Source organism: Octopus bimaculoides, chromosome 4 (genome assembly GCF_046866305.1).
Source record: "Octopus bimaculoides isolate indiv1 chromosome 4, ASM4686630v1, whole genome shotgun sequence".
Lineage (NCBI taxonomy): Eukaryota > Metazoa > Mollusca > Cephalopoda > Octopoda > Octopodidae > Octopus > Octopus bimaculoides.
In genome coordinates this window covers 93,836,728-93,851,601 of record NC_142931.1, presented here as the reverse complement: position 1 = coordinate 93,851,601, position 14,874 = coordinate 93,836,728, and the positions used below count along the sequence as shown (strand labels likewise).

The following is a 14,874-nucleotide window of genomic DNA, read 5'->3' as shown; positions in this document are numbered from 1 at the left end:
ATCTATGAAGAAATTATTCTGTTAAATGTAAAATATATAAATCATATTGTAGCAGAACTTAAAACTTCCAAGTATTTGTCAGACTGTGCTCATGTTGATCAGCTAACAGTTATTGTGTGATACACTGTTTCCAGAATGCTGATAGAAAGGTTTTCAAATTTCCTTCAGACTGGTTCTCATAAAGTAGAAACAGTGGCTACATCTGAGTTAGAATTTCTTAGAAAATAAGGTATAAATTTTGAAGACTCCAGGGTAGTCCTATGACAGCACCAGTAATATATCCAATCACTGCAGAGGAATGCAAACCAGATTTAAGAAAAAGAACTTGGCTACAGTTTTCATTCCTTGTGCTGCTCATTTGTTGATTCATGTTGAATATGCTACTGCTTCTTGCTGTGTTGAAGCTGTTAGCTGTTTAGGCTTCATACAAAAGCTATACACTTTTTTTGTGCTGATGCATTGATGGGCAAGTTTAATAAAATTTTTAGAAGGAAACAAAAGAGAACTAACCTTGAAGTCATTGTCAAAAATTTGTAAGATTTGAATTTATGTTGGCACTGGAAGGGTGCTACACAATTCCTTACATCAATGTTTAAAGAAACAAAATTATCAGAACAAGAAAGCACCCGAACATAAAACGCTCTTTATTCTGGTATGTACAAAATGTACAGCTCGGGACAACCAATAACCATGTCTGGTGAAAAAGCAGCAAATCTGGAGTTAACCATTCTTATGAGGTCGACAATATAACTTGGAATATTCAGAAGACAGGTCTGGTATAAAAGCAGCAAAGTTGGAGTTAATAATTCTTATGAAGTCGATATTAAAACTTGGAACAGTTAGAAAACAGGTCTGGTATAAAAGCAACAAAGCTGGAGTTAATAAGACTTTGTGAAGACAACTTCACAGAAACTCCAGTAAGAATCAGAGCTGATCAAATTCCAAGCATCTGGGACAGGAGCGTAGGCGAACTGCTAATAAAACATGTCTGCAAGGTTCAGCGGTTGCGTCTCGAGTCAGAGACGCAAGGGACGTGAGGGAACTTTTTTCAAGCCAGTTTTCCATGCATGCACATGAGGAAACTTCCAGAAGGCCTTCCAGAAGATTCCAGCCCTGCGCATGCGTGCTGAAGACTCTCAAGATGACGTCACTACACATTCACTTGTTGATGGATATAACTGCATTCAAAATGCACTCAGTTATTGAAGATGAGTTACAGCAAACACCTGAAGCAAGATATGTATTTATGTATGTATGTAAGAAAGTATGTTTTAAAGTTTTCTACATGAAGCATTTGGCCCGGTAAGCTCTACTTTTGTTCTTCTGGAGTCCAAGGATAACACTACTATTATCAAAGAACCAGCAAAAGCCCTGCAGCAATGGCAACAACACTTCATTGATTTATTTGACAGTGAATCAATTACCATCTTATGATGAGGTGAAAATGGTTCTCAAAAAGTTAAATACTGGTAAAGTACCTAACTGAGATAATTTTGTTGTTGAACTGCTGAAGGCTGGAAGCAAAAGAGTTACTCATGTAGTATTTAATCTCATCACTAAGTGTTGAACTGGAACCCTTATACCAAAAGATTAGAGTGATGACATTTTAGTGTCTTTGTTTGAGGGTATAAAGGAAAAAGGAATTTGTGACTAGCACTGTGGCATCACACTCCTGGAAGCTATTGGCAAAGTGCTTGCCAGACTTTTGTTGAATAAGCAGATGGAAGATATTTGTCCTATAGTCGTCCCTGAATCATAAAGTGGCTTTAGATCAGGTAGAGGAACAATTGACATGATATTCTCTGCAAGACAGATACAAGAGAAATGCAGGTATCTTTATATCAAGTCTTTACTTATTGAAAGCTTTTGATACAGTTAACAGAGGTGCACTGTGAACAATCCTGGGAATGATTGTCAGTATGTTTAAGCAGTTGCACAAAGACACAAAGGCTTGGACTGCCTTTATCAGAAAACTGTTTCATGAAACTCCAAAGTGATATTCTTGCTCTCACACTCTTTTTGGTAGTCTTTGCTGCCCTGCTTACACATGCATTCCATGACTGTGATAAGGGTGTCCTCTTGCAGTTCAGAACTACTGGAAGAGTCTTCAACTTGAGAAGGTTCAGCATCAATTCAAAAACATTTGAAACTTTGAACAGGAAACTCCTTTACAAAGATGTTGACTTCATGGCTCACATTGTGGATTGTTTTGATATTTCATATACTTGTTTTGATACTTCATCTTTGGATTTAAAATAATTCAGAAAAAAAACAAAACCAAGGTAATGTTCACACGTGAACCAGGTGAACTGTACATTGAGCCAGGTATTGTAGTATATGGTACAAGATTGGATGTAGCTGATATCTTTGTTTACGCTGGCAGCATGTTGTCAAGAGTTGACTCCCTAGATGCAAAAATACATCTACACATTCAGAAAGCATCTGTAGCATTTGTGAAACTTGAAAAGAGAATCTGGGCAAATTACAGCATTACTAAAGAGACTAAGTAGAGCATTTACAAGGCATGTCTATCAATAGCTCAGTTGTATTCTTCTGAAACGTCAACAGTACACCCTAGGCATCTGAAGCTGCTTGAACATGCACCAAAAATGTTTGAGATACATACTTAATATTAAGGGACAAACTAAAACACCTGACACAGAAGTCCTTGCAAAGACAGAATTTGCAAGCATCTAGTTACTCATCATATCTATTCAGATACATTGGACAGACTATGTTCTGTGTATGGAAGATAATAAAATTCCAAAGCTGCTGTTCTATGGTGAGCTATGCTTGGGAATGCATCCTCAGTACAGACCACAAAATGATACAAAGACTACATAAAAGGCAACCTGAAGGACCTGCAGATCAATGTAAAGAACTGGAAGGGAAGAACTAGCTTTGGAAAAGTTGAGTGGAGGAAGCACATAAGGAAAGTTTGTAAAACTTTTGAAGAAGGTTGCCTTGTACACAAAACCCTAAAATACTGACTTCAGAGGGACTGTCTTCAGAAATCCAAATGAGAACATAAAATGTTGATGATGTGACACATGTGGCCATGTACTCCTTTCCAAGGTTGAGTATGTCAACCATCTAAAGTCTGATGAAAAATCAACTGTATGCAACATTCTTCCTTCTAGACTAATTGATTCAACATGTGTAGTGTATGAAAGGGTTTGCAAGTTGATTTCATGACTGAAGAGACATATAGTGATTCACATGGGTCTTATTTCACAAAGTGATCCAATCAATCTATAGTCTGTCACCTATATTTCAAATCATGTAGATCTGCAGTGGGACTGAATAGTTATCTGAGAGGTCATAGATAGAATGTCAGAAATGCCATTGACAATGAAGAGGCTCAGAGAGATGTTAATCATATGTGAAATTGGAGTAATTACCATTAGTCATCTTCTAAATACCCAGGTGAGACTCAATGTTACAGCCCTGGCTAGGCCTATACAGTCATTGAAAGAAAGTACAACAAATTACAACATGAAATTGAGAATCCTGGAGGAGTATATGGTATGCTTTATTTTAACAGTATCAGAAAGTGCAGGCTATGCCTAGCTGAGAAAAATATTTTATTAAAAAACTCTTAGATACCTGTCTAAACGTCTGGAGTGAAACGTCATGAGAGAAGATATGTGATGGCTTACTTACAAACTCCAGTATGATTATAAATGCCAGGACCTCTACTATTGGTCCTTCCTCTATCATATCCTGAGGTCCCATACACATACTCGTATGCACTCACCCATGGGGTTAAAGATATGAGCACCTGCCAAATCCTCTTCACACACACACATTTTGACCCCTTCAGCCCCACCACACACTTGTTAATCCATCACATTTTTGATGAAACACCAGTCTTTCTGGTTTGGGAGAGACAAGAGACATAACTCGCAGTAAACATTTTGCTTAATTGACTCCTGTGACTTCATTTTGTCTTTTTCGCAGCACCCACAAACCAGATATGACACTTCTCCACCTCCAGTAAAAGAGAGCAGTCACCATTCTTTTCCTATTTGCCACCTCTGATGAGAGCACAGCTATTAGATAATCACCCACTTACCTAATATCTAGTAGGAAACCAATTGGTAAGATCAGCTGAATTTACTTTGGTTAATATATGTATGCAAGGATAGAGAGGGAGATAGAAAGAGAGAAATATTATTTAAGGCATTTGACAAAGAAGAAGGAGATAGAGAAGTATAGCATAGAGGGCAATTGGAAGTTCCTATGATACACTCTGCTGAGGGCTACAAACCAAATCTTTGGCTGGTGCAGAGTTCCAGCCACACTTTTCCTGTCTCTATCTTTCATGTATATATGCAATCAAATGTACACACACATAAACGTATTGGCATTTACTATCAGCAGTCAATCAGGTTTGTTCAGTTAAAATATTATTGGTCACATAACCCTTCTTTGTGAAAAACTTACTAGTTGCACAGATCTAAACAAATACATCACTACACATTTCCAGCTTACAACATACATTATTCTCTCTCTTCACCTATCTCTCTCACTCCATCTTCTACCATCCTGCCCTCTCAGTCTCTCATCGTTCACCATGCCGTTCATGCTGTGTTTCTGTTCAGTCTTACCAGCAGACATATACATGCCATCTCTCTTCTATTATTCCCTCCTCTACCACCCTCTTGCTCCTATCACTCTGTTCCTTCCACTATGTGAATGAAACATGTGGTATGACTTAACTCCAAATAAGAACCAACTCAGACCATAACAATTTGTCCAGCCTATCCCAGTATGGAAAATGGATGCAAAATGATGAACATGATGCTATCTTGCTTTTGTTTTTTTTCCTATTTGCCATCTTTATTATTCCGCAATTTTCTGTAACTTAATATCTTTAAATCTAGGTAAATTTGATTCCGAAATTTCCTACAAGAATTATCAATTTGAATATATAATATTTGTTCACTCAAATTAATTTCATTTCTGTATTCCATTTTATTTTGTATCCCCATATTTTTCAGGCCAACCTAACATTACAAATTTTAATGATGGCAGTGAAATTATCCAACAGCTCTGATGGTTGGTCCCTTTATTGGACTGATATAAAAATGGACAACTTAGCTGTAAACTCAAATGGTCAGGTGAAAATTGTGGATGTTGAGAATATCATTGTGGTTGACAGACTAGAGCTAGCAAAATGTAAGTTCTATAAATTCAAGCATTTTTTCAATAACATAAACTGTCATTTTGATTCTGAACTCTCTCCACCCCACTTCTCTTTCTGGAAGTAGTATAAAAATTATGAGCACAACACTAATGAGTTAATTTGCATTCCCTCCTCTTTAGCCAAGCAACCTCCACCTTATTGCCATAGTAAAATGGATACAATGGTATCATATTGTATAATGGTGAAGACAAGTTAGTCATCTTAATCCTTAAGTTCTTGCCTCACTAAACTCATTCTCACATTAAACTGCTTCTTTTTTTTACAAGAGAGTTCTGTCATTAGGTTACTGAAATGGTCATCAGCACAAAGATAACTTCTAATTAAACTAACATATCTTGAGGCTCAAATTTTTGCTCAGTAACTGGACCAACCATTAATCTATTCAGTCCTTATATTCATGCCATTTCACTCACCAAGGACCTGCGCACCTTTGTTTTCTTTGCAAATGTCCTCCACTCTACACTGGAATTCACTTTCAACATCTTGGATACCTCCAGCAATTTCTCAGATATCTGTTTCTATCACCAACCTTAACTCTCTGCCTTTTTATACAAACCATCCCCTTCTTTCAGTGACTATGATTTTAAAACCAAATCAAAAGGCACCACTTTCTGTTTGCTTGGGTGTATCCTAATCCTGCAGTCAAGTCCAAGCTATTAACCATATCACTGACCTTCTTCCCCATACATGCCTACCTACAAAAAATAGTCCTTCCATCTTCCACTCTATTACCCTTCTGCTCTACTATATCACCCTCCACACTTCAACTCTGCCACTACCTTCCACCCTTTTCCATCAACTTCCATATCTCTCCTTTAAATATAGTAAAAACCTACAGGAGTGGCTCTGTGGTAAGAAGCTTGCTTCCTAACCACATGGTTCCAGGTTCAGTCCCACTGCATGGCACCTTAGTCAAGTGTCTTCTATAGCCTTGGGCTGACCAAAGTCTTGTGAGTGGATTCAGCAGACAGAAACTGAAAGAAGTTCTTCATGTGCATGTGTGTGTGTGTGTGTGTGTATTTGTGTGTTTGTGTTTCTCCCCAACCATTGCTTGACAACCGGTGTTGGTATGTTTACATCCCAGTAACTTAGTGGTTCAGCAAAAGAGACCAATAGAATAAGTACTAGGCTTACAAAGAATAAGTCCTGGGGGCGGTTTATTCGACTAAAGGTGGCACTCCAGCATGGCTGCAGTCAAATAATTGAAACAAGTAAAAGAGTAAAGAATATATCCGCCTAATCAAGAGGTTCTCTGTTCTGGCTACTTTGATTGCATCTCTGCTAATCTAGTATGCTATATCACATGCTTTTACTGTAATGCTTTGTATAGAGGTGAAACCACTTGCTACCTGAGTAATTGGTTCCAGAAACATCGCCTTTGTATCTAAAATAAAATCCAGAGTTTTCTGAAACCTGTAGCTTCCTATTTCACTTCCTCTAACCTCACCTCCTCCTCTTTCTCTATCTGTAGAGTTTGCCAACACTAAGTTCTGAAGACTCCCAGTTAGCTTACAATGTCTACATCAATGGCTTGACTGTCTGGCTAATAGCTCTCACACAAATCACTTTGCTCTTTTCCTTATCCCTTACCCCATTTTATTACCCTTATTTCTCACATCTCTAATTTATAGTGATTACCTTTTCCTCCTCCTTCTTTCTAAATAATTTATTCACATTCCTTTTGGACTTCCATTTTGTATTACTTCAACATTACATTCCAATGAAGTGTTATAGCTCAAAGCAAAAGTTTTTCTCTTTTTTTTTTTTTTTTCATTTGTCATGTCAACCAAATTTATTGACACCCAACAAACTTGCTTGGATTAACCATTACCATTGTAACTAATGTAGACCCTCATCAGGTTTCTTGGATTTTAGATTTTTCATTTACCCACATATTATCCACTTTGCTTTGACAGCTTTCTCTTATATGAATATGAGAGCTTAAATCTACTAAAAGCTACAGTATCTCATTTTCACTGATTTCACATTCTTAGTGCCTTTCCTGCATAGTGAACTAACTTTCTCTGTAGATGTGTCTGCTACCTTAGCCTTTGTGACTCATTCTATTACCTTTAAACTTCAAAAGATTCTGTAATTAAAACAATGTCATTAAGATGCAAAATGCCCTATGTCTCTGAATCATTAAATTCCTGTCATCTGTATTTATGATAGTTCTCAAGGGTCTGGCACAACCAGTTATTCTGCTATTTCTCCATTTGAATTTGTCTTTTCAGTTATAAATTATTTCCATATAATTATTGTTCCTCATCTTCAAAACTAGTGATTTGTACTTTTTGTGAATTTGGTATTTTTGTTGTTCCAGTAAAACCCCCTGGATGGAACCAACTAGCAGAGAGTGTCTATGATGAATGTGATTCAGATTGCATTAGTTTCTCTGACAAACAGTTATGTTTGCATTTAGATGCAGACCATAATTATTATGGTGTTTGTCGCAGCCTGCTATCTAAGTATGCATACTCTGGTGCTACTACATATGGTCTCTTACATCACATACCTTGGAACATTGAGCAAAAGTGGTTTTTAGGTGATCTTATCAAAGAATGTATGCAACCATCAATAAAAGGTCAACGGCAGATAGTAACTGACCAACTTATCAGGTCTCTTCAAAAAATTATTTCTAGAGCATGATTTACTAGTGAAAAGAAAATAATAAAATATTTTTGCATCTTTATTTTACATTCTTCATTTTAAAATTTGACTTCAACAAAAATATGGTTTTATGACTTCTCAATTTGTTTTCAGAAATCTATCTTTTTTTAAGATGATTTGATTACAGCTACTTCAAGTCAGAGGAAGCTTATGGAAGCTTCAAGCTTATAGAAATTGTAAAGTATGACCATTAATTCCGGGATATAGTCTTTAATTTTGCTCTTACAGAAACTCATATTGCATAGTTTTAAATTAACAATTCAAAACTATACTTTGTTCTTAGCTCAATGGCTACTTATACTTTAGTTAAGAATAACCCTTTTGATACCAACCTGGTTGAAACCACCTCTGGCTCTGTTGTATGTTCTTAACACTAGCTTCATGATAACTAAGTTATTTTACTAAATTCTTTGTTATATCTAAAATTAGTTGAAAGGAACAAAGAGCATTTCAACAGAAATATGGTAAAAAAAAGATTAAAGGGTTAACGATTTGAAAACTATCATCACATTACACGCATACATGCACACACATACACACATGTATATATAATATACATAATGTAAATATGAATGTATGTGTGTAAGAGAGAGTGTGTGGTGTGCATGTGTGTGTGGTGTGCATGTGAGTGTGGTGCGTGTGTGGTGTGCATGTGAGTGTGGTGCGTGTGTGGTGTGCATGTGAGTGTGGTGTGTGTGTGTGTGTGTGTGTGTGTGTGTGTGTGCGTGCGTGCGTGCGCATGCATGCATATGTATGATATTCACCTGCAGGCTACCTCAAAGACAAATGACAATGACCTAATTTTCGTGGCTGGTGATTTTAATGGACATGTTGGGCAACAGCCAGGTATCTTCCATAGTATACATGGGGGCCATGGAGTTGGTTCCTGAAAGGAAGAGGGAACAAGGCTACTGGAGTTCTGTGATGCAAAATAACCTAATTACCTGCAACATCAATTTCAGGAAGCCTATCAATCAGGTGACCATGCTAGCCAGATTGATTACATTCTCACCAGAAAGTATCATACATGGTTGCTAATAAATACAAAGACCTTCCCTGGTGAAGAATGTACCCCCAGCATAGATTAGTTATTAATGACTTCAGACTTCAGGCTAGAAAGATTCCAAGAAGCAGACCAATCTGGAAAAGAAGGATTTGGAAGCTTAAGGATCATCTAAATGGTCAGAAATTTAGGGACACCCTACTTGAGAAATTTAATGAGAAGGAGGAGGAACTACAGACTTATAGCATAGAGGGAAGCTGAGAGTTCCTGCCGAGTGCCACAGAACAAGTCAGGTGGTGCAAAGTCCCAACCAAACCTAGGGTGATGTGGTGGTAGAATGATGTTGCAGATAAGGCTATTAGAGCAAAGAAACAGGCCTGGAAGGACTGGAAGAATGGCGATAGCAGATATCTATATCTGGTAACTAGGAGGGGAGCTAGAAGACAGGTATACTTAACCAGGGGAGAAACAGAAAGGAGGAAGTTTGCCAATGTTTCAGATTGCAAGACAGTGTGTCAAAGAAAATCATGATGTGATAGGAGAGAAATATGTTCACAAGGATGATGGTTTCTGGAAGTGCCACTATGAAAGGTTGCTAAATGTAGAGAATGCATGAGAGAAGGAGAGCCACCTAAAATTGATGCAACAGAAGGGCTGGTTATCTAAATTGATAGTATCTTATTAGATAGAGCAATTGAGGATATAAAGACAGGGAAGGCCGCCAGCCTCATCATGTGTCACTGCTAAGATGCTTAGAATATCTGGTGGAGTGGGATATGACCAGGTTACCCATATAGTTAATCAGGTTGTCCATGAGGGAGTCATACCCAATGATTGGTGTAGTAGCATTATAGTCAGCTGCTACAAAGGCAAGGGTGATGTCCTAGACAGAAATAGTTACAAAGGCATCAAATTGCTGGACCAAGTGATGAAAGTTGCTGAAAAGGTCATAGCCCAATTAATTAAGAAGAGGGTTAGTCTAGTCAAGGTGCAGTTTGGATTTATGTCAGGTAGAACACCACTAATGCTATCTTCCTGGTGAGGCAACTGCAGGAAAAATACCTGGCCAAAAATAAGCCTCTGTATTTGGCTTTTATCAACATGCAGAAAGCTTTGACAAGGTCCCCCACTCCCTTATCTAGTAGGCAATGCGAAAGCTAAGGATAGGTGAGTAGTTAGTGAGGGCTGTACCAGCCATGTACTAGATATGTTAGTAAGGTGTGAGTCACCAATGAATATAGCAAGGAGTTTAGCATACATGTAGGAGTCCCCCTCTTGTTTATTGTGATCTTCCAAGCTATAACTGAGGAATTTAAAACTGACTGCCCTTGGGAACTCCCCTATACCGATGACCTTATTTTTATTGCTGAATCACTACTAGAACTAGAGAAGAAATTTCAGGTAAGGAAGCATGGACTGGAATTAGAAGGCCTTAGAGTTAATTTAGCAAAGACCAAAGTATTGATAAGCAGGAAGACAGACAAATTACAGATCCCTTCAGGAAGATGGTGCTGCTTAATATGTAGAAAAGGTGCACTCAGTGCAAGCTATGGATACATAAAAGGTGTAGTAATATCACCACTGGAAGACTAACAGAGAAAGTAGTCTTTACATGTGTCAGATGTGCAAGTACATTAAACACCAGGAATGTACAAAAAATAGACTCCCTCAGATGTCAGTGGAGATCCTTAGAAGTAGTAGACTGTTTCTATTACTTAAGTGACCAAGTTAGTAGAGAGGAAGATTGTTTTCAAAGCATAGCTGCTAGAAAAAGAATAGGCTGGGCAAAGTTCAGAGAGCTACTACCTCTGTTAGTAATGAAGAGCCTCTCCCTGAAAGTGAAAGGCAGATTGTATGATGCTTGTGTATAAACAGCTATACTACATGGCCTGTGACTACTGAGGATATGCGAAGGCTCAGAAGAAATGAAGCCAGTGTGCCCCACTGGATGGATAATATCAGTGTGCATATATGACCAAGTTTAAGTGACTTGAGAGAAAAACTGGGTATATGAGGCATCAGATATAGCATGCAAGAGAGAAGACTGTACAGGTATGGCCATGTAATATGCATGAATGAAGATAGCTGCATCAATAGGTGTCAATCTCAAATTGTAGAGGGAACATGTGGAAGGGTTAGACCAAGGAAGATGTGAGATGAAGTGGTGAGAAAGGATCTACAGATGTTGGGATTCACCAATGAGATGACAGGGGACCAAGGCTCCTGGCAGTTTGTTGTGCTTGAAAAGACACATCAAACTAAGTAAGATTGTGGTTGTCCTTGCATACAGGTTGTTTCCTGCATCCCTCTCTGGCTGAGCATTCCTAACCTTGCAGTACCATGTAAACACACCTATGCCAGTGCTGCATAAGAGCACCCAGTACACTCTGTAAAGTGGTTGGCATTAGGAAGGACATCCAGCTTCTTCATGATCTGCTGGAGTGGCTCTCAGCTGAATGTAATATGCATGAATGAAGATAGCTGCATCAAGAGGTGTCAATCTCAAATTATATACATTTGTCTGTGTGCATGTGTATGTATGTGGAGGGCGAGTATGGTAAAACAAACTAAAATGAAAGAAAGATAAAAAAATGAAACAAACACATACACACACACACATATGCACACACCAATCCAGACACAGTTTACTTTTCCATAACGGTAATTTCAACAAAGTATTCCATCTAATGAATAAATATTGTTTAATATACACAGTATATAGTTGTGAGCTACTAATAGTTTCATACATTGGAGATGTTTTCTAGGCAGGTTTTAATAATATACTTAGTGTCTCCATGCAATCTTTGGGTTCTGAACACATAGCCTAAACAAGTTACAAACCAGGACAATAGAACAAGAGAAATCATGAAAGAAAACAAGAGGAAGGTCAATGCAAAAAGCAGAAGAGTGAAAGAAATGAAAAAAGAAAAAAAGGAAGAGTTATATCCCCTAAAGCCATAAAGCTACTTGATGTACAATCAATGGAAAGGGTCTAAAGTCTATGATACAGCTGCTCAATCCAGAGAGCAGCACAGTGGAATTCTTAGAGCTAAGAATCACATTGCCCAGTTGATCAGAAATTTTCAGGAAATGCAAACATATGGAGAAGTATCTTTTGGCAAATTAGATAACACTCCCTCTCCAGATTCTTTAATGGTATTAATACCATATTTAGATGGTAAATCAAATATATGTTGTTAAAAATGTTCCCTTCCCTTTTCCTTACCAAACTCCTCATGATTTGAAGTAAGGCAGTCTTCTAGATGTGGAGCAAGCCTGAGTAAAATTCATTACATTTGACTAAAAAATATCAGAGAAACATTACTGAACTTTCAAAATGTCTTACTATGCCTACTTTGGTGTGAAATTAAGAAATGAAAATAAGAAATGGACTCCTCATAAGGCCCATTTAATTTTTGTTGAAAAATTAAGACAATGGATAAAATGTTCAAAGAAATCTTTTCGTTTTGGGGTCCTAATGATATGGAGAGAACCTAAAAATGTCAGTGATGGCTGCTATTTTTGCTCATGTAAGGTGCAGGGACAATTTGAAGGGTGGGGAAATTATTGTTAATCCAAATTTCCCATCTTCATTGCAACCTGCTGTCCATGAATTAGACATTCTAGTCCTATCACCACCAGAAAACCTTGATGACATACACTTGAGTTCTGAGACAGAAGACAGAAATAGCAATGATGATGAAGACTTCAGTAGCAGTGAAGGTGAAGAACCTCAACTATTCAATAAGAGTAAATTAAATGATCAAGTGAGGTACTTAGGACTTGCAAAGGAATCAGCAGAGCTTTTAGTTCCAAGAATCTTTTAGCTCATCACACATCATTTTGTTGGTATTGTAACTGTGAAAAAAAATTATTTTGCTCAAGAAAATGATTTGGTTTAACGTACAGATCCATTGGGACAAATAAGAAAGTTGGGAAAAGTTACGGCCCTTATGAATGGAGACTATTTATTTGACTTTTCAAAGAAATATCTTAAAGTTGTTCTACTGCATAATGGTAATAAATATGCTTCCATCCCTGTGGGATACTTAGTGATCATGAAGGAAACATGAAACTTTGGTGTCGTTCTTACATAAGATTAAATTCAAAGATCACGACTGGATAATTTGTGGCAACTTGAAAATAATTTGAATGTTGCTTGGACAATAGTTAGGCTACACAAAGTTTCCTTGCTTCTTATGTGAATGAGAGTAGAGCCATAGGTCTAAAAAGAGAATGGCCAAGTAAGAATACACTACACCAGGAACAAAGAATATCCTTTGATCCAAAGTTCTTTTTCCTCTTCTACATATAAAACTTGGCCTCATGAATGAATTCGTAAAAGCTTTGCCACAGAGTGGATAGAGCTTCAAGTACTTGCATAGCAAGTTTCCTGCTCTCTCAGATGCCAAAGTTGAACAGAGTGTATTTGTGGGACCAAAGATGAAAATTTCAAAAACTCTCTTAATGATTCTGAAAATGATGCCTGGATTTATCTTAAAGATGTGATGAAGAACTTCTTGAGTAATCACAAGGATCCAAACTACTAACACATAGTGGGAAAAATGCTGGAGGCCTTAGAATAAAATGAGCATTAATGTTCATTTTCTATGTGTCCATTTGGATTTCTTTCAGGAAAGTCTGTGGTATGTGAGTGAGGAGCAGGGGAAAGGGTTTCATCAAGACATAGTTCACAAGTTAAAGAGTTCCAGGCATAGTTTCCAAGTGAAAAGAAGGGATTTTGAGGTACTGAACCTAAAAAAAATGAATGGAACCCTTGAAAAAAACCTATTTTCAGCTCATGGTTGTAAGGTCATCAGTTCAGTTCCCAGTGGTGCATTATGTCTTTGAGCAAGACACTTTATTTCACATTGCTCTAGTCCACTAGATAAAATTTAGTATGTTAATTATGTTACTTTAGCACACCCTTCCCTGCCACCCACCCAAGTATAATGTTCCCCTTTGACATGCCTAACTCCCCCTTGCGGAGTGGTACTTACCACACTGAGTACCTCTGATGTTGCATTGCAAAACACTCCTATCAATTTCGATGTATGGGAGAGAAAGAACAACTTTAAGAATAAAAGAAGCTGCATTTATTTGCAATGGATGCATGAATGAAATTTGAGTCCAGGTATGAATTTTGCTATGAAGTTGCAATCGGAACACTGATGATTTTGATTTTGTCTGAGATTGGGCAAATGTGTCAGTTGATTGCAGAATATAATTCTTTTATTGTTCTGTTTCTTCAACTCAAGTTGTTTTGATGCATCATGACACATTTTACACTATGCAGATCGATCTAGGTAATAATTTCAGAAGATGTCAAATTAAGCTGTAGAGACTTTAGTGATTACTTCAGTTTATCTTTATATCTAAGGACAGGTCTTCCTTTACTATAGCATCCCTCTACTTGTTGGCCTAACAAAAGTATTTTCGGAATGTGGTCATCTTTCAATCGAACACTATATTCAAACCCATCTGCACTGAATTCTCAGCAGCAAGCTTTTGATACTAGAAATATCATATTTTGCTAAAATTTTAACATTTGATATCTTATCTTGCTATTTTATGTAGCAGATATTGTGCAGACAGCACATGTGAATTCTTCTATGCATTAGATAGACATGTTTTTAGATTGAGTAGGAACTACATTTTTAACAGACACAAAAGTAAAATTAGCATATGCAACTTAACACAACCTGCATAAACTAAATAGCAAAAAAAAAAACTGAATAAAATAAAACTGGAATATAGAAATGAAAGCACAGCATGTGAAAATAAGTAAATAGGGAGAAAATGAATAGGGACAGGAATAATAAATACTGAAAAGAAAACGGAACATAAATGGAAATATTAATACTTCTTTGAAGGAAGATTCAGAACTCGGGATAGGCAGAAAAAAAATAGGAATAGAAAAGGGATGAACAGTAATCTACAAAAATAACACAAGTTACATCCAAAACACGCGTTTGAACAGTTCACTGAGCAA

At 37.2% G+C, this 14,874-nt stretch overlaps 1 protein-coding gene across 1 annotated transcript in view; it reads left to right on the top strand.

Annotated features, from left to right (window-relative positions):
* LOC106876361 (divergent protein kinase domain 2A) overlaps nucleotides 1–7,901 on the top strand; it is a 40,445-nt gene extending 32,544 nt beyond the window's left edge. The window contains exons 3-4 of the mRNA XM_014924864.3: nucleotides 5,004–5,181; nucleotides 7,533–7,901. Of these exons, the coding sequence (XP_014780350.1) occupies nucleotides 5,004–5,181; nucleotides 7,533–7,858 (504 nt within the window). The 3' untranslated portion in view covers nucleotides 7,859–7,901. The remainder of the gene's footprint in view (nucleotides 1–5,003; nucleotides 5,182–7,532) is intronic.
* Nucleotides 7,902–14,874: the final 6,973 nt, after the last annotated feature.